The sequence below is a fragment of the Armigeres subalbatus genome, chromosome 3 (assembly GCF_024139115.2).
Source record: "Armigeres subalbatus isolate Guangzhou_Male chromosome 3, GZ_Asu_2, whole genome shotgun sequence".
Lineage (NCBI taxonomy): Eukaryota > Metazoa > Arthropoda > Insecta > Diptera > Culicidae > Armigeres > Armigeres subalbatus.
In genome coordinates, this window is record NC_085141.1 from 123,780,608 (window position 1) to 123,802,807 (window position 22,200).

Consider the following 22,200-nt stretch of genomic DNA (forward strand, 5'->3'; position numbering starts at 1 on the left):
AAAAAAGCCTAAAAAAGTCAAGCTCGTATTTTTTGTTATCCATTTAATCTCAGAAAAAATGTGGGAATCAATTGCAATGGATTCACTCCTAAGCCGCCGTCGAGCGAATTCACGACAAGCGCCACCGAAGGACCCATAACAGTAAATTCCTGTTAACGGTATTGATCAATGGACTAAAACAACCAAGTACGAAGCGTGATTACATTCCATAATGAGTAAAGCAGGTCCTCAGGTCCCCAAGGGGCAACATCAAAATGTTATTCGTTTGCCTAATTATCCATTTTTGTATATTTGTGAGGGTTATCGCAATATAATGTTATACAAAGCTGTTACAACAGTAATAATCGTTTCCATCATGCTGTAAACCCTCATTGGAATGGCAATATCAGTGCTTGACAACAGCTTCCACGTTATTTTACTCCACGATTGTTGTTTCAATCGTACCCATATTTTCTGCACGGTGTCCTAGCGGCTGGGTGCCAACCAGGCAGGGTAGATGTACCAATCGTGCCTATAGCACCAGCTGTCGCACTAGTGCATTATACACCAAGTGGCACATCACATCTCCACAAAACGTTCTCTGCTCAGTGAATTATATTAATATGACACGATACACCTTTAATCTCCTCCAAATCCAACAAACCATAATTGTAAAACATGATTTTGCTTAATTTTTGTCTTCCTTTGCACCAGTTGTCGCATTAGTGGTCCCACTTTGGCCAATCCCATAAGAAAACAATGGGTTTTGCCATAATAGGCACCAAGACTAAGAATATTGCCATAACCTGTACATGCGTTCCTATTATGGATTAAGCAATTTTGGATACTATCACGAATTTTAATGCGGTTTTCACATTTGTTCTAAGGAGCAGAAAGGGAAACCTTCCGTTTGACATATCAACACCACCCATATGTCGACGATTGGTACACCCACCCTAGGTCCTAGCGGCGGTCGCGCACCATAACTCAACCAGGAATACAATGCACTTTAATGACAAATCATTAATTACATGTGCTCCCAAACAATCAGTTATCCCGAGATAAAAGAAATCTGCAAATTCAACACAATATTCAATCACACCAGTCTCTTAATTAGTTTAGTTTAATTGTAAAAAAACTAGTTGAGTGAACAGTTACGCCCAATAGAAACTTTCAGTACATTGACAGCTTTCAATACTAGGATTAAAACAACAGTTTCCGGCTAAACACAGGGCGTAGGATTAAATCGTTTCTTTTTAAGTACTAGCAGAAACACAGAACTCGACGCTGTTCTCGAGTTCGGAATCAGTGAAGCACGTAAATGTTATAAATGGCTACCAAAGTAAGGAAATCTTGATTTATGACCTGGGGAACATCTTGCCAGATCTCGAACACGCCACGCCGTGATGTAAATGTTGGCGTCTTGCTAGGTCAAACCTGGCTAACGGCCTTATGTATTGCCCCCAGAACATCCATTCATATGTATTTTTTTTTCAGTCAGCTTACTGAGGAAGCGATCTCCCCCCAAAAAAAATAGCACCCAGAACGGCAATCGGCTTCTATAAGATATAATCTTTCATAGCAGCAAATCGACCACTAAAATACGTTGCTTTCAATAGCGGTGCAAACCGAACAAGGGTCAAACCTGTCAAAATTGATTTAAACCCCATATTGCCCTGCTGGTTAGTACACAGAGGTGTCGTCGCACTTAAGGGGATAGCAGAAACGGAACATTTGTTGAGGCAAATTTAGGCGTGTTTAGTTAAAGCGATATTTTCGTCTAGCCATCTTGTAATCTAATGTTCGTCTTCTTATTATCTTTGCATCGACTTCTTTTCTTCTTTTTGTTGTTGGTTTGTTGTGAAACCATCTGGGATTTCGCAATTCAATTGATACCAATAGATTGAAGTTTCCCCTGAGAAGTCATGTCGATTTTCTGTTCTGCTTCGTTTTCTGATCATCTTTTTGTTTTTTCCTTGTCTACTTCCTCCATATTCTAGTCATTTCATCACTTTGTCTATCGTTTTTTTGTTTACTAACATTTCGGTTTCATACTTTTTTGTCAACTTCTTTTCATTTTCAAGTGATGTGTTTGCCGTCTTCTAGTTTTCTCCGTCTCATCTTCATGTCGTATTCTTGTCGACCAAATAGATTCTTATTGTCGTTTTCTTGTCATCCTCTTGTTCTTTCTTACTTGCGTTTTTTCAACTTGTTAAAATGGCCACCAATTATTTTTTTAAATATTTGAGCTCTTTTAATGGAATGTCTTCCACCGTCATGAGACGAGTTTAGTACTTTCCATTTAATTCCACCACGTTCCAAACGTAGTGACAGGGTGGCCAACGAACCGGGAAAAACGGGAAAAGCGGGAAAAAGACGGGAAATTGAAGTCACCGGGAAAACAGCGAGGAAACCGGGTATTCAGGGCATGTACCGGGAAAAAATTAAATTTCGTCAAGTTACATTCAAAATCTTCAAAGTTTTTATAGAGCTGATATAAGGAAACAATTTACTCTTCAATATTTGCTACTCAATCGCATTTAAACTAAATTGTTTGATTTTAGTAGATGGTGTGTGTGAGGTACAAAAGTTAAGTAAGTAGTAACCTAACATAATCATTGTATATAATAACTACCAAAACTTTGAAAATTCCAATTTTTGTGGTAATAAATTCAAGATTTTATGTTTCTTCAATTCTAAAAATTTAAAATGTAAAATTCCATTAAATACGAATTGAATGTTTTGATTGCCCAAAATGTGCTACACTCTATTTCAGAAAACAAAATGGATCGGAAACAAAGATTTGGGTCTTCGGGTTAAGTTGTGTATAAATTTGTTTTGTATTTTTTTTATGATTAAGCAATTCTAATAACTTTGATGAGGTTATACACGGCTTTATTTACTTCATTGCTAAGTGCTCTGAGTTGATTGTACGACAATTCCCCGAATAACAATTCCCCGAATGCAATTTCCCCGAATAACAATTCCCCGAATGTATTACTTCCCCGAATGTAACATTTTCCCGAATGTAACAATTCCCCGAATGTAACATTTCGCCGAATGCATCTCCCTTCTTTTTGAGTGCGGCACAAGGCGATGGGTATTAAGTAAGCCATGCGAGCAAAGGCGTATGATTGTCGATCCGGTGGTTGCGAGTTGCCTAAGATGCTTCAGGGTGGGAAGCATTGTCGGCTCCTTGTGCACAGTGTATCCATTGTACTTGCTACACAAGACATTCATGCAACTGGCATAACAGAGGGAATGTCTTCTTGAAATGAACGCGTTTGTCTGGTATAAGACGACGGTAGGAGATAATTCCTTCTTTAGATGATAGCATCGCTCGGTATTAGGGGAAAGAAAGTGATAATGTCTTCCTCAAATGAACACATTTGCCCGGTATAAGGCAAAGAGGATAGATAGTCCCTTCTTTAAATGAACTCGTTTGTCTGGAATAAAGTGAAAGAATGAAACAACGCCTTCTTTAAATGATCGCGTCCGTCCGGTGTAATGAGAATGGAGGAGATGATTCCTTCTTTAAATTAAGGTCTCTCGAGACAGAAATTCTGTCCACAATAAAGCAAAAAGAGGAGATATTTCGTTTACTAAGCAAGTACCACGCTTGCCAGGTATAATGAATGATTGATATGAAGCAATTATATGTTTCAAAACTGCTGTTATATTACACCACACTTATCTGAGAAAATGCTAATTTGTTTAATATAACATTCTGAAAACGGCATTCTTCCAAAACTTTATTCTGAAAAAGCTAGAATCCATCAAAAGTCATACCGCGAAAGTTACAGACCGCCTAATGCTATATTGAGAAAATGAATTCAGCAAAATGTTTTTCGGTGAAATATAATATATTTAATACATTGCGTAATAAGAGATCTAATTTTTTTTCTTATTCTGGCCAAATTCGCCTGCATCAAAATAAGAGATCAGATTGATCCTTATTCTCAATTCATTCATTTTTGCATTATTTCGAGCTAACGCCTATTTTTGAAGGACCACATCTACCGTTTTCTTACTTTGTTACAATGCCTTCTTTTAAAGAATACATCACATCCCTCATTACCATATTCAGGACAGATACATGTTATAAAAGAACGAATAATAACATTCATTATCTGGTGAAACACCCACTGAAGAAGGAACACATTTACCATTGCATTATTCCGAGCAGATGCATTCTTTTTAAAGAAGGAATCACATTCACCATTGCCTCTTTCCGGGAAAACGCATTATTTTTGTTTACAAGGATTCACATCCATCATTGCCTTATATATTTGAAGAAGGTATATGCAGGACAGGAGTATGATTCCGAAGATAGGAAAAAAAATACAGAAAGGCTTTCAATCCGAATTGCAGTTTAAAACTATTTTAGAAAAAAAAAACTACCTTAGAAAACACTGTACTCTAATATCTTTATAATTCAACAACACATCTTGGAGGATCAATAACTACAAATACTACCAAAGGCCATTCAGCTGATAATCTCCAATAAAACACTCTTGAATGTATCTTTGAACACTGCTTTTTCGGACGCATACAGTCGATTACGAAGATGTGTTTGCAAGGGTTGTAGGACAAAAGGTCGAAGGTCAAAAGGTCGAAGGACAAAAGGTCGAAGGTCAAAAGGTCGAAAGGACAAAAGGTCGAAGGGTCAAAAGGTCGAAGGGACAAAAGGTCGAAACAAAAAATCTGAGTCAAAAGGTCGAAAGGACAAAAGGGCGAAAGAACAAAAGGTTAAAAGGACAAATCGTCGAAGGGTCAAAAGGTCGAAGGACAAAAGGTCGAATGTTAAAAGGTCGAGGGTCAAAAGGTCGAAGGACAAAAGGTTGAAAGGACAAAAGGTCGAAAGGACAAAAGGTCGAAAGGTCAAAAGGTCGAAACAAAAAAAAATGTGAGCCAAAAGGTCGAAGTTCAAAAGGTCGGAGGTCTAAAGGTCGAAGGTCAAAAGGTCGAAAGGACAAAAGAACGAACGGTCAAAACGTCGAAAGGTCAAAAGGTCGAAACAAAAAAAAATCTGAGCCAAAAGGTCGAATGTCAAAAGGTCAAAAAGTCAAAAAGTCGAAAGATCAAAAGATCAAAAGGTCGAAACAAAACATTCTGAGCAAAAAGGTCGAAGGACAAAAGGTCGAAGGACAAAAGGTTGAAGGACAAAAGGTCGAAGGACAAAAGGTCGAATGTCAAAAGGTCGAAAGGATAAAAGACCGAAAGGTCAAAAGGTCGAGGAGATAAAGGTCGAAACAAAAAATCTGAGTTAAAAGGTCGAAAGTAAAAACGTCAAATGACAAAACGTCTAAAGTAAAAAGGTCGAAGGACAAAGGGTCGAAATTGAAAAAGTCGAAAGACAAAAGATAGAAATAGCGGTTGTTGGACAAAAGGTCGAAAGTCGAAACAAATAGGCAAAACGTCGAGTGTTGATCAACCATTTCTTTGCACATTTAAGTTTTACCTGATAATATTTCATTGTTCAATTTTTCCTTCTTTTAGTCATAGGCCGTTCTTTTGAGATTCGCATATTTAAATTTATTTGTGTTTCGCCTGATTATATTTTATTGTTGAATTTGTCCTTCTTTTAATCAAAGACTTATTTGCGGAAAAATATATTAAGCTCTTTTAGTGGAATGTATTAAACCGTCTAAGACGAATTAAGTACTGTCCATTTAATTCCACTAGTTAATTTTCGTTATCTTTGCAGATACGTATTTCGACCACAACTGTGTGGTCGTCTTCAGTGTCTTGTACTCGACTCGACTTTTTGTGCTTAACCTTATTTTCATTGTTGATTCTTTTTTTTCTTTTGTTCATAAGTTTCGAGTTTCGCATTTTTATACCGCATATGAAATACCAACACTTGAAAACATTTCATTCTAGAATTTTCCTTTTGTTTAAACATAGGTTATTTTTATTGGATATTATGTGAATTTCAATGAATTGTGAAAGCGAATTTCAGTCTACGTGGTTTATGGACAGCCCCTAACTTTAATTGTAATTCATGAGAATAGTTCTTCACTCATTTTCATCAAAATGATAATTCAAAATATATTAATTTTAGCTTAACATACCATCTTCTAATGACAGTAATATTATTTTTATGTGCTCAAAAGATGATACGTTTTTGTTCACAAAATTTGTTTTTAAGTTACTATACACGAATTGACAAAATACATTTATTTTTATTATTAGAAACGTTACGCTGTAAAATTGCGAGGGGTGTGGAATTGTCAAAATTTGCATTGAAGAAGATCCATTGATTACGTAACGCAAAAATTAGGAATTTTTAACCATCCCTCACCCCTCTGTCTGACTTTTTGTAAGAAACTTCTAAAAATTTTGTATAGATCGTCACACTTCGCTCAACCCCCCTCCACCTCCACGCGTTACGTTATTTATGGACGCTCCCTTACGTGATTTGTGGGCGTTTGTGTTTCATTTTGTTTCAATTAGTAACCCTCTAACGCCCAAAACTGCCTTCAGACGGGAAACTTTAATATTTTTTTTATTTTTTATTGTTCAGGTTTCAAAACATTTTTTATCTGTTTTTCATTCAACCTTTTGTTATTTTTCCAACCCTCTTTTCCTTCAACCTTTTTCCATTACGACCTTTTGTCCTTTCAATTTTCTGACTTTCGACCTTTATCTCTTATCCTTTTGTCTTTTCGACATTTTGTCCTTTCGACATTTTATCCTTTCGACCTTTTGTTTTCGACCTTTTATCCTTTTGGCCTTTTGTCCTTTCGACCTTTTATCCTTTCGACCTTCTATCTTTTCGGCCTTTTATCCTTTCGAATTTTTGTCCTTTCGACCTTTTGTTCTTTTGACCTTTTGTCCTTTCGACCTTTTGTCCCTTCGACTTTTTGTCCTTTCGACCTTTTGACCTTTCGGTCTTTTGTCCTTTCGACATTTTGTGCTTTCGACCTTTTGTCCTTTCGACCTTTTGACCTTTCGGCCTTTTATCCTTTCGACATTTTGTTCTTTCGACCTTTTGTCCTTTCGACCTTTTGACCTTTCGACCTTTTGTCCTTTCGACCTTTTGTCCTTCGACCTTTTGACCTTCGACCTTTTCACCTTCGACCTTTTGACACAGATTCGTTTGCAAGAGGTATTTTATTTTCGGGGAATTGTTCCATTCGGGGAAATGTTACATTCGGGGAATTGTTACAGTCGGGGAAATTGCATTCGGGGAATTGTTACATTCGGGGAAATTGCATTCGGGGAATTGGTTTTCGGGGAATTGTCGTACAATCCTCTGAGTTAGAAACATAAATTTTATTTGATTTACTTTATAATACAGATTTGTGTCTTTCCTCACATAATTTTGTGATATTTTGTAAACCTACATCAGTTACTCAAGAAGATTTCTTTTGAAATAGTATGAAGAAGGTCAAACAGAGAGCTGAATATTATATTAAAACTATTTCGGCTGTACTATAAGATATTATACGTTTTTACTGCTTTCTGTGAACATCATGCTCTAAGAAGGAAGAACCACATTAGACTGGCATGCAATATCAATTGGCTCTGTCAGAAACTTACGAAATAATCGAATCATTGTAATTTGGTGCTAATGTGGTATTACGTCGACACTAACAATGTCGTCAGCACCAACACTACATAGCCACGAGGCGCACAAGTTTAGTTGATTTTAGTTGCTTATTGATTTTAAAACACTTCGTATACTTAACACGTTATTGGTAATTTATTGTGTCTATTTCGAAGGTTCGTTACAAATTATAGCATTTTGGCACTTTGACCAAAACTCTTGTTTTGGTTAAATAAAACCGGGAAAATTTGACAAAATTTATCGGAAAAAGCGGGAAAAAAACGAGAATTTGAAAATTGAATTTCAGTGGCCACCCTGTGAAATCAAATGGAAAGTAATAAACTCGTCTTATGACAGTACAACTTTTTGTTATTCTCTAGTCGTGTACTTGTTATATTTTTGTTTTCGGGTAAATTTCATGATGTTTACTCATTAATTATTTTCTTGTCGATATGTTATCAGCTTACCGTCTTCTTGTTTTAATTTTTGGCCGTCTTCGTATCGCTTCCATACTTTTTGTCGCCGACTGTGTGTTGTCTTTTGTTCTTTCCTTATCAACACCTCGTTATTCTCCTGTAGACTTCTTATCGTTTTGTGTATTTTTTTGTTGTCATCTTGGCATCTGTGTGATCGTCTTGTCAATTGCTTATCGTTTTTTATCACAATTCTGAAAGTTTTTTTGTACAATTTGTGCCGCCTCTTAGTGCTGAATCTTAAGTTTTAATTTAATTAAGTTGTTAAGCTGAAAATGCCGTTTGGCTGAAATGAGTTCAAAATTGGTCGTGTTATATATTAGACGCAGAATGATCGCACGAGTAAAGGAGAGCTTTGTGTGGGATAACAAATTAATCAGAAAGAAAAGCCTTCAGTTCGCGTATGCTTTGTTTTATGGAGTTTGCATATGTCACCGGGCGTGCATGGCGTGATTTTTTTTCTCGTAGAGGGACAGCGAAGTTTAAAGATTAATGTTTGGAGGATCGTGCGTTAGTGTTACGCGTCGTTTCGGTCGTTCAAAGCACGATGCTCCACACTTTGCATATGCTACCGAGCATGCATGGTGTGGAATACGCGTTTGATCGTGTTCATGCTTGGTTCTTAGCCACTTCACAACATCCGGAATTCTTGTGGTTTAAGCGGTCAAACATTAAATCAATTGTTGCGCGTTTGATCGTGTTCCTGCTTGATATGCCGAATAACAGTTCGTTAAAATTTCGTGTAGAATGGTCTTCAAATCAGGCTTGTCATTGGTCATTGTCCATAGTGGTAGTCAAGCAATAAAGATTAACGTTTGACTTCCAGTATCATTCAATCACAATAGGCTCATTTAATTACAAATCCGCGTTTGTTGGGACGAGAACATAATTTGCTTGTCTCTGGTTGAGCCTGTTTCGTTATCGTGGATAACGAGAACGATGTTTTCCAGAGAATGACCCTCTCTGGATAGATAAAAGACGGTCGCGAAGCTCAATGCAGTGAATAAATAACTTACGGAGTGAAGGCAATGTTACCTGTGATTTATTTGTCATATCATAGCTTTGTAATGCGTAATCTTCACGAATCTAAATTGGTGCAAATGCTAGCGATTAGGTGAACGGATCTTGAGGTTCTGAGCTCGATCCTCCAGTATATTTTTACTGAATATTTTGTCTAATTGATCCTTATCTTGATAACATAGATTATATTGATTAGTATCTTGACAAGTAGAACTAGTTTGATCCCTAGCAATCGTGTTTACATAAGTTATGAACAAATTGATAGAAGGTACAGAACATATTGATCGCGACCATCAAACTAACAACGGTCAGAGCCACTGAAGGCCAAGGAATGGAAAAACTTATTATGGTTACCTGCGGTTTCTTGGTCGCGATGTTATGGCTTTTGGGTAGGAGGTGTGGTTGCTAACGTTGCGTTTGGTGACGACGATCAACTGAAGAAACAATTAAGCATACCAATGACTGTCATGACCAATGCCAAGTCTGCTTCAAAAGTCTGAAACTTACACACTGAGAATGCTTGAACAATCCCAGTCAATCATTCAGTTGATTCTTTGTGCAATTCCACTAATTCTGGTCAATCACGGAGTAGCAACCATTGATATGTGTAGTCAGTTAAAGCTATGCTAAGCTAAGTTAAATGCCGTTTGTCTGAAATGGTCGTTTGGCGAAGAGGTTTGTTTGGCAAAAAGGATCATTTGGCCAAAATGTAATTTGACCGAACGTCCCACGCCTCACTTCTGACTCCTAGTTTTTATCTCTCATTTTATATATCTCACGTCCTTTTTCTCACTTTTTCCAATGAAAAGTAAGAGATGAAAAGTGAGAACCGAAAAGAGAGATTTCTAACTTCTTACTTTTCACTCCTCATTCCTCCCTTCTCTCTTCGCACTTCTCACAGACATGTGAGCATCTCACTTCTTACTCATAATTCATCACTTCTCATTGTAAAAAGTGAGAAGAGCGAAGTGAGTAACAAGGAATGAAAAGTGAAAAATAGAAAATGAGCAATGGAATTTGACACGTCTCACCCCTTACTCCTCATTACTAACTTCTCACTGCAGAATGAGAAGTGAAAAATGAAGAGTAGAAGCAAGATGTCTCACTTCTCACTACTCAGTACTCTCTCTACCTTTCTCATTTCTCGCTCAACACTTCTCAATTTTCACAGAGAAAAATAAGAAATAAGAAAAAAGGAGTGTCTCACTTCTCACCCCTCATTTCTCACTTTTCACTTCTCGCTTCGCACTGTGTAAAGTGAGAAGTGAAAAATGAACAAACGTCTCACTACTCACTTTTTGTTTTCCACTTCTCAATTCACTTCCCTTTTCTCAGTTTTCACTTCTCATTTCTTACTTCTCACTTCTAAATTATAATTCATCACTTCAATGTTCAAAGATTCACTATTGTTCGGCCAAACGACATTCTTGGTCATATGATCCGTTAAGCAAACTACATTCCCAGTCAATAGTCATTTCGGTCTTATGATCTGTTCTGCAAAATGACACTTTCGGTCGAAAGACCCTTTCTGCCATTCGCAGCCATATGACTCTTTTGGCCTAAGTCATAACGACTTTTTTTGTCATATGACTTATTTTGCCATATTGCTTATTCGGCTGACTCATTTGTTCAGCTAGATTATAAGGACCTCTAGCACGTCTATTATTATTTCCCAATGCAGAGAAGCATTCCTCACTTGAGACATGAGAAATGAGTAGTGAGAAGTTACACTGAGAAGGGAAGAGTGAGGCGTCTGATTTCTCACTCCTTATACCTTTGAAACTGGGAAGTGATTTGTGAATAGTGAGTATTAAGAAGAGAAATGGGAATTGAGATGTTATTGTGGAATGAGAAGTGAGACGTCTCACTTTTCACTTCCGACTCCTCATATTGCATTTCCCATTTCATACGCTGAACTTTTCCCGGTGAGATGTGAGACGTTTTACTTCTGAATCCTCATTACTTGCTTTTCACTCTACACAGCCGTCAATGTCTTTTGTCGAACAGATCATATGGCTTAAAATGTTGTTAGGGCGGGCGAACAAGTGATATGAGTATACATATGACCAAAGAAAAGGCCATTTAAGATGTAGACGAACATGTTGTTTGATTGAATTTCTCATGTGAGAGTTTAAGACTGAGTAGTGAGTGATAAGCAGAGAGAAATGAAAAGTGAGAAATAAAGTGTCTCACTTTTCGTTTCTCACTCCCATATCTTACTTCTCATTGCTAGAGGGCAAGTTTAGATTTGAGCAATTACAATGAAAAGGAAAAAGTAAGGCAACCGTCTCCCTTATTTATCACATCTTACTTCTCATTCTAACTTCTCACTGTGAAAAGTGGGAAGTGATAAATGAGAAGTAAGAAATGAGTAGAACAGTGGTAATTGAGATGTATCAATTTACTTCTCATGAGAAGTTAGAAATAAGAAATGAGAACTAGACGTCTCACTTTTCACTCCTCATTTCTCACTTCACACGTCTCACTTTTGACAGTGAGAAGTTAGAATGAGCAGAGAGAAAAGAATAAGTGTCAAGTTAGACGACTGACTTATTACCTCTCACGTTTCTTTCAAACGACCATTTCGGTCAAATGACATTTTCCAAAAATTCCTCCAAAGGAAATTTTTTACCGTATATCTTTTTTGGTTGAATTATTTTTGACTAGAAAGGGTTTCGGCATGATGGTTTGTTAGGCCAAATGAAATTTTCGGCCGGAGTCATCATATTGATCTGAAATAGAAACATAAACATGAATTATAATAATTAGAAATCAAATAACAAATTAATTACTTAACGAATCAATCTGCACCAGCTGCAGCATATTTGTGTTTTGTTTTGCTCTCGTTAGACATGCACGTACAGTAGTAGTAGTCAGTTATGAGTTGCCGCTCACTTTTACGCTATCGCGTACCGCTGTAAACAATCAAAAGTTGCATGTAAGAAATGAAACGGAGGTAGGAATGTAGACAGAAGTGTTAATATATACACAGATCGTACGCCTAAGAAGATGACAAACTTCATAGTTATAGTACAAAAAATCAAATAATTTAGGGACAAAACAATATTGCAAATCATCTCAACTGAATACGACATGCAATGAAAAGATTCAATAGAGACAAAATGATGTCATATGAGTTCATTGGGAAGGGAAACAGTATAAATATCGTCCCAGATGCCAATGTAAAATCATTTTTCTAATCGTGATCAAAAGTGAAATATACTCTCTCCAAATCTCTTCTAATTCGAAGCCGTGACTTTGTAGCCGTGAACCGTTGCCGTTAGTAGTAAACCGTTGCCAGTACCAGTGATTCCTAGCCAGTTCGGGACGAAAAGTAGTGCGAAAGGTGATACGCGAAATTAACCCTTAACGACCCGGGACCTAAAACTTTCATCGTTGAAAATTAGGTCGACGCGAAACATTTGGCGCTGTAGACAGGATGCCTTCGACATTCACCATGGAACAGCCAGCGCTGCGACGCTCCGCAGTGGAAGGAAAATTGAAGCGGCCACTACACGAGTGAGCAAGTTTAAAACGGACACGGTTTCCATCGACGAACTCAAAGCTGAGCTCGAAAACTGCATCTTCTTTGGAGAGACTTTCGAGACCTGCAAATCTCCATTCTCGGCCTCTGTGAGGACGCCGAGGCCATCGAAACTCACTTGGATTCTGAAGCCAAGCTTGAAAGGCGGTATATTTCGCTAAAAGCCGGGATCATCGCCAGTAGTTTTAAATTCGGTTGGCAGCCCGGAGCCGAATGCTACGCTAGTTCCCCCCGAGCTACACCTTCCGAAAGGAATCCTCCCTACCTTTTCGGGAGACTACGGAGAGTGGAATTCCTTCTACGATCTGTTCGTCAGCTCCGTGCACAACAACCCGCGACTGACGAACGCACAAAGGTTGTTCTACCTGAAAACGTGCACTACGGGCAACTATAGCAACCGACCTCTTGAAGTACATCAAGATCGAAGATAATGCCTACGGCGAAGCCTTGGACATTCTGAAAAAGCGCTTCGATCGGAAAGACCAGATCGTCAATCATCATATTCAACGGTTCTGCGAAATTCCGAGCACCGTTATTCCTTCGGTGGGCGGCCTACGCAAACTTCACGAAACAGCCGCCGACGTCAAGCGGGCATTGCAAGCGATTGAACGTGAAGATCGAGACTGCTGGTTAATTTACCTTCTACTGGCTAAGGTAGATCCTGAAACCCGACAGCTGTGGTCGGATAGGATCGCTTCAAAGCAGACGCCTCCTAAGCTGGAGGAATTTCTGGAGTTTTTGGAGCAATGAACCTATTCGTTGGAAACGACTCAAGCTCCACCTCAAAGCCAACGCTGAAGCATTCCGCTAAGCCGCAACCGCGGAGCTCAAGCTTCGTCAGCACCCAAGAAGAACCGAAGACTCCCACAAAGTGCTCCGTCTGCAACGAAGGTCCAGGTTGTACTATTGCAAACGTTTCCAAGAAATCCCGGTTGCTGAACGGATCCGTTTGGTCAACCAGCTAGGCCTTTGCAAGAATTGCCTCTGTGCTTCCTGCGGCAAAAACTCCTGCACTGCTGGAGACTGCCGTAAGAGCAAGAACCGACATCACACTCTTCTCCATGAAGGACCGCCGCTAGGATCTATCCCGCCACAAGGCAGTCAGCTCTCATTCAGGTCACCAGTCAACTCTCGTACAACGATTGTTTTACCTCTGTATTTCTCGCTACCGCCGTCGTCGTTCTTGTCTACGCAAATGGTCAACAGTTCCCCGCCCGTGCTCTATTAGATTCTGCGTCGCAAGCAAACTTCATCACGGCAAATCTCTCGAAGAAGCTGGCACTGGATAAACTTGCCGCTTCAAGGAATTTCCGGATTAATGACCAAGATTACCGAAGCCGTCAGGGTAGATCTGAAATCACGAATTTCCGACTACAACATCAGAGACCGTCTCCGCTCAGAAGGGACCAATGTGCTTTGTGTCCAGCATCGACTCTAAAGAACCATCGCTAAGCAAATTAGTCGCAAAATTCTGGGAGATCGGAGATTTCAAACCAAGCAAGCACCTGACGAAAGAGGAGAAGTTTTGCGAAGAACACTACACGTAAACTACAGTCCGTGACGAAACTGGACGCTATGTGGTGAAGCTTCCCTTCGTACTAAACCCAGCGGAAACCGGGGAAACCGGTTACGCCGTGTTGGCGCAATTCACTGCGATGCAAAGGCAGTTATAAAGAGATCCGGAGAAATACTGTCTTTACCATAAGTACACGGAAGCTTTCCTGGCAGCCAACCACAGCAGCCACCAGGATTCCCCCGGATCCAGATCACTCGAAGATCATCTATGTGGCACACCACGGAGTCACCAAAGCAGACAGCAGCACAACGAAGCTTCGTGTAATGGTCAACGCTACACAAAAATCATCAAACGGCCTGTCGCTCAACAATCTGTTGGCAACCGGTCCCATCGTGCAGGACACCCTTTACAACCTGCTCATCAACTTCCGTTTGCACGCCGTTATAATTACGGAAGACACTGAAAAGATGTATCTGCAGATACGTGTAACCGAAGACGACAGCAAGCTCATCCGAATGCTGTGGCAGGAGCCAGAACAACCACTGGCTGAATGCGGAATCAACACCGTTACATTTGGTATGTCTTGTGCGCCGTATCTCCACCAGAACATTGAACCAGCTAGCAGAGGATGAAGGTCACGAGTTTCCGCTGGCAAAGGATGCGATTGATAACTTTTACGTCGACGATCTACTATCCGGTGCTGCCACACGCGAAGAAGCGATCGAGAAGCGCCGTCAACTTTCCGCCATGCTGCAACGAGGAGGTTTCGTCATCCGAAAATGGGCCTCCAACGACAAGGAAGTGCTGGCGGAGATACCTCCAGAAGACCAGGCAGTGAATCCTGTCCACACAGTCGACTGTCAAGACACCATCAAGACCCTTGGCATTCAGTGGCAGTATCGGGAAGATCTCCTCGCCTTTAAGACAGCGTGCGACCCCATCAAGGAGTATTTCACAAAACTCTCAACTATTGCCAAAATTTTCGACCCCCTTGGACTGATTGGTCTTGTAGTCGTCATAGCAAAAATGCTGATGCAGGAACTGTGGAAGATCAAAGTCGATTGGTCGGAGCCGTTGCCGAATCAGTTTAACCACCGGTGGCGAACGTATTTAATGTAGCTTCAAGACATCTGGGGAATCAGGATACCTCGTCGCTGCATCGGCATCAGCGATCCAGTGCAGTATCAGCTTTATGGCTTCTGCGATGCTTCGCTTGAAGTCTACGGTGCGGCTGTCTATCTCATTGCCATTGACGTGAAGCGTTGTTGGCTGAATTAGTCAAGGCCATGAAAACCTCATTATAATCCAATCCATCGAACAATAAGGCATAGCGACTCAACAACCACAGAAGCATGGATCGCCGGCCACCCCGCTCGGTGGAAAATATTTGTGATCAACCGGGTAGCTGCAATCAACTCCATCATCCCAGCATCAGATTGGAGACATGCACCAACAAAGGTGAACCCAGCCGATCTTCTCACGCACGGAGTAGCACCATGCGTACTAGCAACGTCTAAACATTGGTGGTATGGACTATACTGGAAGGTTATCACCGACACTCTAATCTTGCCGAATATTATCACAAAGGAACGAGGAATAGTTGACACCAAAGTTCGACGTCAGCAGCCAATCCTCGCATACATTATGACGTACATTATACACAGTGACGTGATCGAGGATTTGGCTAACCGATTTTCATCATAGTACAAGCTAATCCGGGTGACAGCGAGGATAATCCGATTCGGAGAAAATTGTCAACTCGAACGCAGTCAACGGACAACTGGGCCTCTATCAGTAACAGAAGTATCCTCAGCGTGAAACCACTTAGTCTGGTATGTAAATACAACATAACGTACATATTCACATATGAGTTTTCACAACATTGTAAATTATTGTCCAAGTCGGGTGGTTTAATCCCCGGAAATAGGCAATTAACTTTGATTGAACTGATCATCAGGTAATTTTTATTTTCATCTTCTGGTCGTCTATTTGACGATTTTTGTCTTGTCTTCTTGGAAACGATTTCTTGAAGTTTTCTTGATGACTTCTTGATATAATATTACTGTCTGCCTGTCATCTTCTCATCGTTTCATTCTTTGTTTCTTGTCGTTTTCTTGAAGTTTTCTACCTTACCTAATACCTTTTTGTCATCTCATTACTGTTTTCTGCTCATCTTATCATTTTTGTCTTGTAGTCTCCTCTTCGACTTTTTGTTTCCTTATTGTTGAATAGAATAATTTTCTTGAGATTTTTTTGTCGTCTTCCGGACATGTTTTAATGACTTATTGTCGTCTTCTTGTTCACTTATTCTTGACTAAAAAGGTATCATATTTGTGTTGTCATCGATAAGATAAAACGACAATTATTACCGACTTCTTGTTTTCCACCTCATGATTACTTCAAATTGCCCCTCCTTTCCAGTTATCACGCTCCGACAGTGCGTTGATGCGCACATTACAATCAGCTTGCGATATAGAATTGAAAATCTTTCCCAAGTTTCCCCTTTGCAGAAGTTGGGTAGGCTCATAATCCAAACAGCAATAAAACGGTACGTAAATCATATCGGATCGGACAAGTAACAAGATCTGACAGCCATTTTATCGCCCTCTTCTGCACCCACTTCTGCGACCGCCGATCCATCGGTTTCATATTTTGATTCACTTTACTAAATAGATACAGCTAACAAGCAACCATCTGGCCGGAACGATAGAACATAGCGAACCAGTCAGCGTTGATTCCCAGTGGCAAAGAGATCCGTGTGAAAGGGCCCTCCAGTGCTCGGTGGCTACATTTAAAACGGAATCCTTTTCCGGAAGGGTACCCAAATGGATGCCATTTCATGTTAATATGACGGTTCCGGGTTCGGTCGAGTAATAACGGATGGCTATGGTTATTTTTAAAGACGGTTTTTGTGCATTTGTTCACCCGAGAAATCCGAAACTAAAGGCGTAAAACAAAAGCCATAATCCCACCCGCAGCTGAGCTGGTGGCATCAGATGTGGGATGTAGAGGATTGTTGGAAAAACAGTCGTAGATTCGGGGCACTGAGTGTATAGGGGCGTATTATATGCAGATTTCGGTTTAGAGTTACAAGTACCGTTGTTGGTAAATTGTGTATATATCTATAATTGGGTTACAACTTATGTTTATTTCAAATGCATTCAGTGTTTACCATCTTCCCTTCCCTAAAAATAATTAAAAAATAAATAAATCACCAAGTAAGTGGATGAAAAATGTATTTCAAAATATAAAATCATTTTAGTTTATAGTGTGAACAGGCTAGTTTATGTTTGTGCGTCAAACCACTGGGACAATTTATTCTAATCATATTAATTAATAATAGACTTTGTTGTCGTCACTCAGATTAACAATTTAACACATTGTAGTTCAAACCATTTTGTTTCCTATTTCAGAGCCCGCTTACCATGTCACATCAGATGGTGATTACTCGCACCGGCTAACAGGAAGCCCGGCCAAAACACGCCAAATCGATATGCTGGAAAACGACCAACCCTTATCCGATTGGTGCACGGGGAACTATTGGTCAACGGTACGCTATTTGCTTTCCTGTGCGAACTACAACAACACATGGACTTCCTACTGGGGGCCGGATATCATCTGTGACTTTAACCAATTCGCTCTTTCATCGACCGACCAGTCGTCACCACCGAGCGCCACTCGCCACACGCTGAAAGGTGGCAGCACAATTGGAGTCGCTGGAACCTCGGGCAGCTCTGCAGGCAACTCATTTATTGACCACAATTCAGTGATCCGGGTTGGCATCCAGTGCTATCAAAACTTCAAATGCATTTTGAAAATGATTACCCCAGGCAGCGACAATCACGGCGCCAGAAATCAGTGAGTATATGTGCATTTGATTTCAAAGTGGTTTATCTATCAAGCCATAATCTCGCGTCGAAGCGGTAACGATGCTCCATAAAATGGTTTTGATATATTTTCATAAATTTGAGATTATTATTTTGTTCATTGGCATCGTCTCCTTTCTATAATGAATTTCCTTTCCCATTTTCCGTCCCGATTTAGCTCCGTACCGGTAGACGTACGGTGGACCGATGCATTGTACGAGTGCAATCCTTTGATGTCAACCGACAAAGAGGACGACCTGTTGACGGAATGCATCACGAGCTACAATACCACAATCGTTGCGCGTAACGTCGTCAAACCAGTGTCGGAGCTGTTGCTCAAACTACCAAAGCTGTCACTGGAAATAATGGCCGGTCGGAGTGGTTTCTTGTCGAACGATACGACGATAGCGGGGCAGCCGTGCATGCAGGACATCACTCGGGTCAGTTACCACCATTATCAGCTGATTTGCAACAACAGTGCCGGTCGGTTTACCTTCTACGAGAACGACCAGTTCGATCTGTTCAATTCGTCATCGTCCGCTCTGCTGGAGCCCGTCCAGTGTCTGCTGAACGTGGAGTACGACGATGTGATCAACCAACTGACGGGAATCGTGTTTGCCAACGGGACAACGGTGGCCAGCTCGCTGATGACCTTCGGCACCCGGTACGAGTGGGGTTTCCTGTTTGTTATTATGCTCATCTTCGCCGGCGGACTCGGCAACATTTTAGTTTGCCTCGCCGTGGCCCTGGACCGTAAGCTGCAGAACGTTACGAACTACTTTTTGCTATCGCTGGCGATAGCCGATCTACTGGTGAGCCTCTTTGTGATGCCACTCGGAGCCATACCCGGTTTTTTAGGTAAGTGAGATATTTGGGCATTGATTATTGGTACGAATTAAATTAAACTTTTTTGTAAAAATGAGTTCTTGTGAGAAATTAATGATTACCGCAAATCACGACAAATTTGTTGTTTTCCAGTTTGATGTGGAAAATGTTCATAATTTATTAAAATATAGAAGCTTAGAATTGATGGTTTCGTTAAAATGTGGCGTTTCTTGTTGATGGTCTAGAGCATAGCTTCCCAAAGTTGGGGGGTCGCGACCCCTTTCCATAAGATTTACACAGGCTGGGGGGTCGCGACCCACCACTCTGGGAAACTATGGTCTAGAGAACCGATAATAATATTTAAAGAGTGTTTCCGATAAATCTGAACTAACTTATCAATGTTCAATGCTCTGAGCCGAAATGAATAAAGTGAAGAGTTTAGAAGCATAGCCGAAACCTGTTGTTCATTATTTCTAATTAAATATGCATAAATTGAATGTTTTGTTTAATGGCTACTCTTGACTACATTTACAGCTCAAATTTCAGCTAATGATGAAAAAGCAACGAACCGCCTTGAACGCAATACAAATCCAGAATTAATTGTCAGATTTTACGCACCAACCAACCAACGTGGGCGGCAGATCGTTGCTCGATGCAACCGACAGGATAGAATTATGGCAATTTCATTGCATGAATCAACATTTTCGTAGTTGGGTAGCACATTTTATTGGCGCGATTGGCCCAACGCTTCGATGAGAGAGGCGGTCGTAGAACTCTAGTCGAATATGGAGTAGATAATAAAATTCAATTGTAGGGGAAGATCTTTTTGATAATCAATAAACTATTCTGAGAAAAAGTGTGGAGTGATTCGCCAAAAAATTTACGGATGATCTATATGGAGCAATTATAGGAGCGTGCGATATCAAACTCTTTCGTGTAGAAACGAAACGAATCGGAACGAAACAGGAAATTTCCTACATGACTCGTAAGATCGTTTAATCACTGTTTTCGTTTCGAAACGTGAAAATCAGCAGAATTGCCAAAATAAAAGAGGCCAACTGTCGATCCTCCCAACGTCGATTACAGAGTTCAGGTGTGGCCGGTCATTAATCTGAGGTCATTTTCGAAAAATAGTCGAATCCGGGTGACCCGAACATCTGAAGTGTGAGTTTTTTTTGCACTGTAGGAAGGTTCAACTTGATATAACCAGTAGGGTGGTTCAAAAAATCGATTTTGCTCCACAGTGCTCATCTGATCCTTTACCATGTTCTGAGTGTCCTCTGAAAATTTGAGCTCATTTGGATTAAAACTAATTTAGCACAAGCCGTTTTAACTTTGCATGCAAATTAGTATGTAGAAATTTATTTTTTCATTACACTGTTCATGACGTTTCCCCATTAAGCGCAGGTTAAAAGAAAACCTACATAGCTAAAAGGGATACTCAACAGCTTTCACCCTACGAAAATCGCATGTTGATTAATCGTCCCAATAATTAGTAATCGATTTTAAGACAGGTTGCGAATCTTTAGTCATGATCGTTAAACTTCTTTGAGGGCATCACTGAAACGTGTAGTGCAACATAGTAGCCTGAATTTGTGTGTGCTATCTTTCGCGCCACGAGCAGCAATGTTGCCTGTTGATGAGTTATGCAATTAGCTTCAGAAAACCACGGTATAGATTAAATTCGATTACTAATTATTGGAACGATTGATTGAGATGCGGTTTTCACTGAGTGAAAGCTGTTGAGTATTCCTTTTGGCTATGTAGGTTTTCTTTCAACATGGGGAAGCGTCACCAGCAGTATAATGAAAAAAATAATTTCCCCATACTAATTTGCATGCAAACTTGAAACGGCTTGTGCTAAATCAGTTTTAATCTAAATGAGCTCAAATTTTCAGAGGACACTCAGAACATGGTAAAGAATCAGATGAGAACTGTGGAGCAAAATCGATTTTTTGAACCACCCTAATAACCAGTGTTTCGACTTTTCGTTTCAAAGAGACCAAAGCAAGCGTTTTTCGGGCCAATGGAAAATCTTTTTTCGTTGTTTATGTTGAGGATCGTCTTTCACCCATCAATCTTTCCTCTAGATATGTATTAGCCTTGGAAGATAAACGAAAATCTTGCCTATTACATGAAAATCTGTTTTCGTTTCATCACTTTTACCTCTCACTCACTTTTCGCGAGAATTATCGCAGAACAATTACAAAATTGTATGGTCGCGCCGGGATTCGAACCCAGAATAGTAACAATAATAGGTGTGGGGATGCGCTTACTCTAGCCACACCACCACGCTATCTGTATGAAAGCGTTAAGTTATTTGTTCCACATAAGCTACTACCATTTGCATTTATAATGCCACGAAAAGACTCGAATACGGAAGAAAAAGAGCAAACCAATGATTGGCGGCAATCGAAGTGAGCGAAAAATGGTTATCACTCTCCAGGCTGTTTTTCTTTCCCGAAAAGCGATTTCTCCCCGAAAATTTTCGTGAGGGAGCATCCTGTGCTCCTGAGATTGAGTGAGCATTATGATCCCTGCGTGTAAGTGTTTGTGGCACGGTGAATGTTTAGCCTAACTGAAAACTATTCGAGATTTTTTATACCAACAGGAAAATTCGAAAAAATAGGTATTTTTCATCTATAAAACCGGTATTTTCGATACTCAAAATTGGCCGGTAATACCGGTTTCGGTATTACCGGTTTGACTACCCTACTCAGAACTCACTTGGCCGTCATTCTTTCTTCTTCATTGAAGACCGAGACCGATCTCTCTATCCTTGAATGCGTCCCACGCTCGCCAAGTCGTTCTGTACCTGAGGTCAGCCCACCTCGCTCGCTGCGCTCCACGCTGAATCGGAAGCAAACACCATCTTTGCAGGGTTGCTGTTCGGCATTCTTGCAACATGCCCTGCCCAACGTACCCTTCCGGTTTTAGCTACCTTCTGGATGCTGGGTTCGCCGTAGAGCTATGAGAGCTTGTGATTCATCCTTCGCCGCTACACACCGTCTTCTTGCACACCGCCAAAGATGGTCCTAAAAACCCGTGAACCCGTGAATACTCCGAGTGCTTGCAAGTCCTCTTCGAGAATTGTCCAGATTTTATGTCCGTAGAGGACTACCGATCTTATCAGCGTTTTGTACATGATACATTTGGTGCGCTGGAGTTTTTTACCGCAGTTTCTTCTGGAGCCCGTAGTAGGCCCGACTTCCATAGATGATGCGACTTCGTATTTCAACTTTATCATCAGCCGTTAGTAAGGATCTTATGTAGACGAATTCATCGACCACCTCGAAGGTATCTTCGCCTATCGAAACAGGCCGGCCCTGTCGCGCCTGGTTCTGCCCCAAGCATGTACTTTACTTTGTCTTCGATGCATTTAGTCCAGTCCAACTTTTGGTGCTTCAGGTTTCAAGTGGGTGTAC

General features: G+C 40.4%; 2 protein-coding genes across 3 annotated transcripts in view; both read left to right on the plus strand.

Moving 5' to 3' along the window:
- Positions 1 to 22,200, plus strand: part of LOC134227613 (octopamine receptor) — a 170,258-nt gene that overhangs the window by 98,076 nt on the left and 49,982 nt on the right. For both annotated transcript variants that reach the window (XM_062709228.1, XM_062709229.1), the window contains exons 3-4: positions 17,498 to 17,942; positions 18,129 to 18,808. In XM_062709228.1, the coding sequence (XP_062565212.1) occupies positions 17,578 to 17,942; positions 18,129 to 18,808 (1,045 nt within the window). In that variant the 5' untranslated portion in view covers positions 17,498 to 17,577. The remainder of the gene's footprint in view (positions 1 to 17,497; positions 17,943 to 18,128; positions 18,809 to 22,200) is intronic.
- On the plus strand, positions 14,408 to 15,203 carry LOC134221954 (uncharacterized). The gene is made up of 2 exons (XM_062701118.1): positions 14,408 to 14,660; positions 14,707 to 15,203. The coding sequence occupies exons 1-2, from the start codon at positions 14,408 to 14,410 to the stop codon at positions 15,201 to 15,203; spliced, it is 750 nt and encodes a 249-aa protein (XP_062557102.1).

What these genes read in the sequence shown, in the direction of transcription:
- LOC134221954 (XM_062701118.1), top strand. Translation starts at nt 14,408, where the DNA reads ATGGTCAACGCTACACAAAAATCATCAAACGGCCTGTCGCTCAACAAT. An exon ending in AATCAACACCGTTACATTTG is followed by an intron (nt 14,661 to 14,706) that starts GTATGTCTTGTG and finishes TGAACCAGCTAG; the next exon opens with CAGAGGATGAAGGTCACGAG.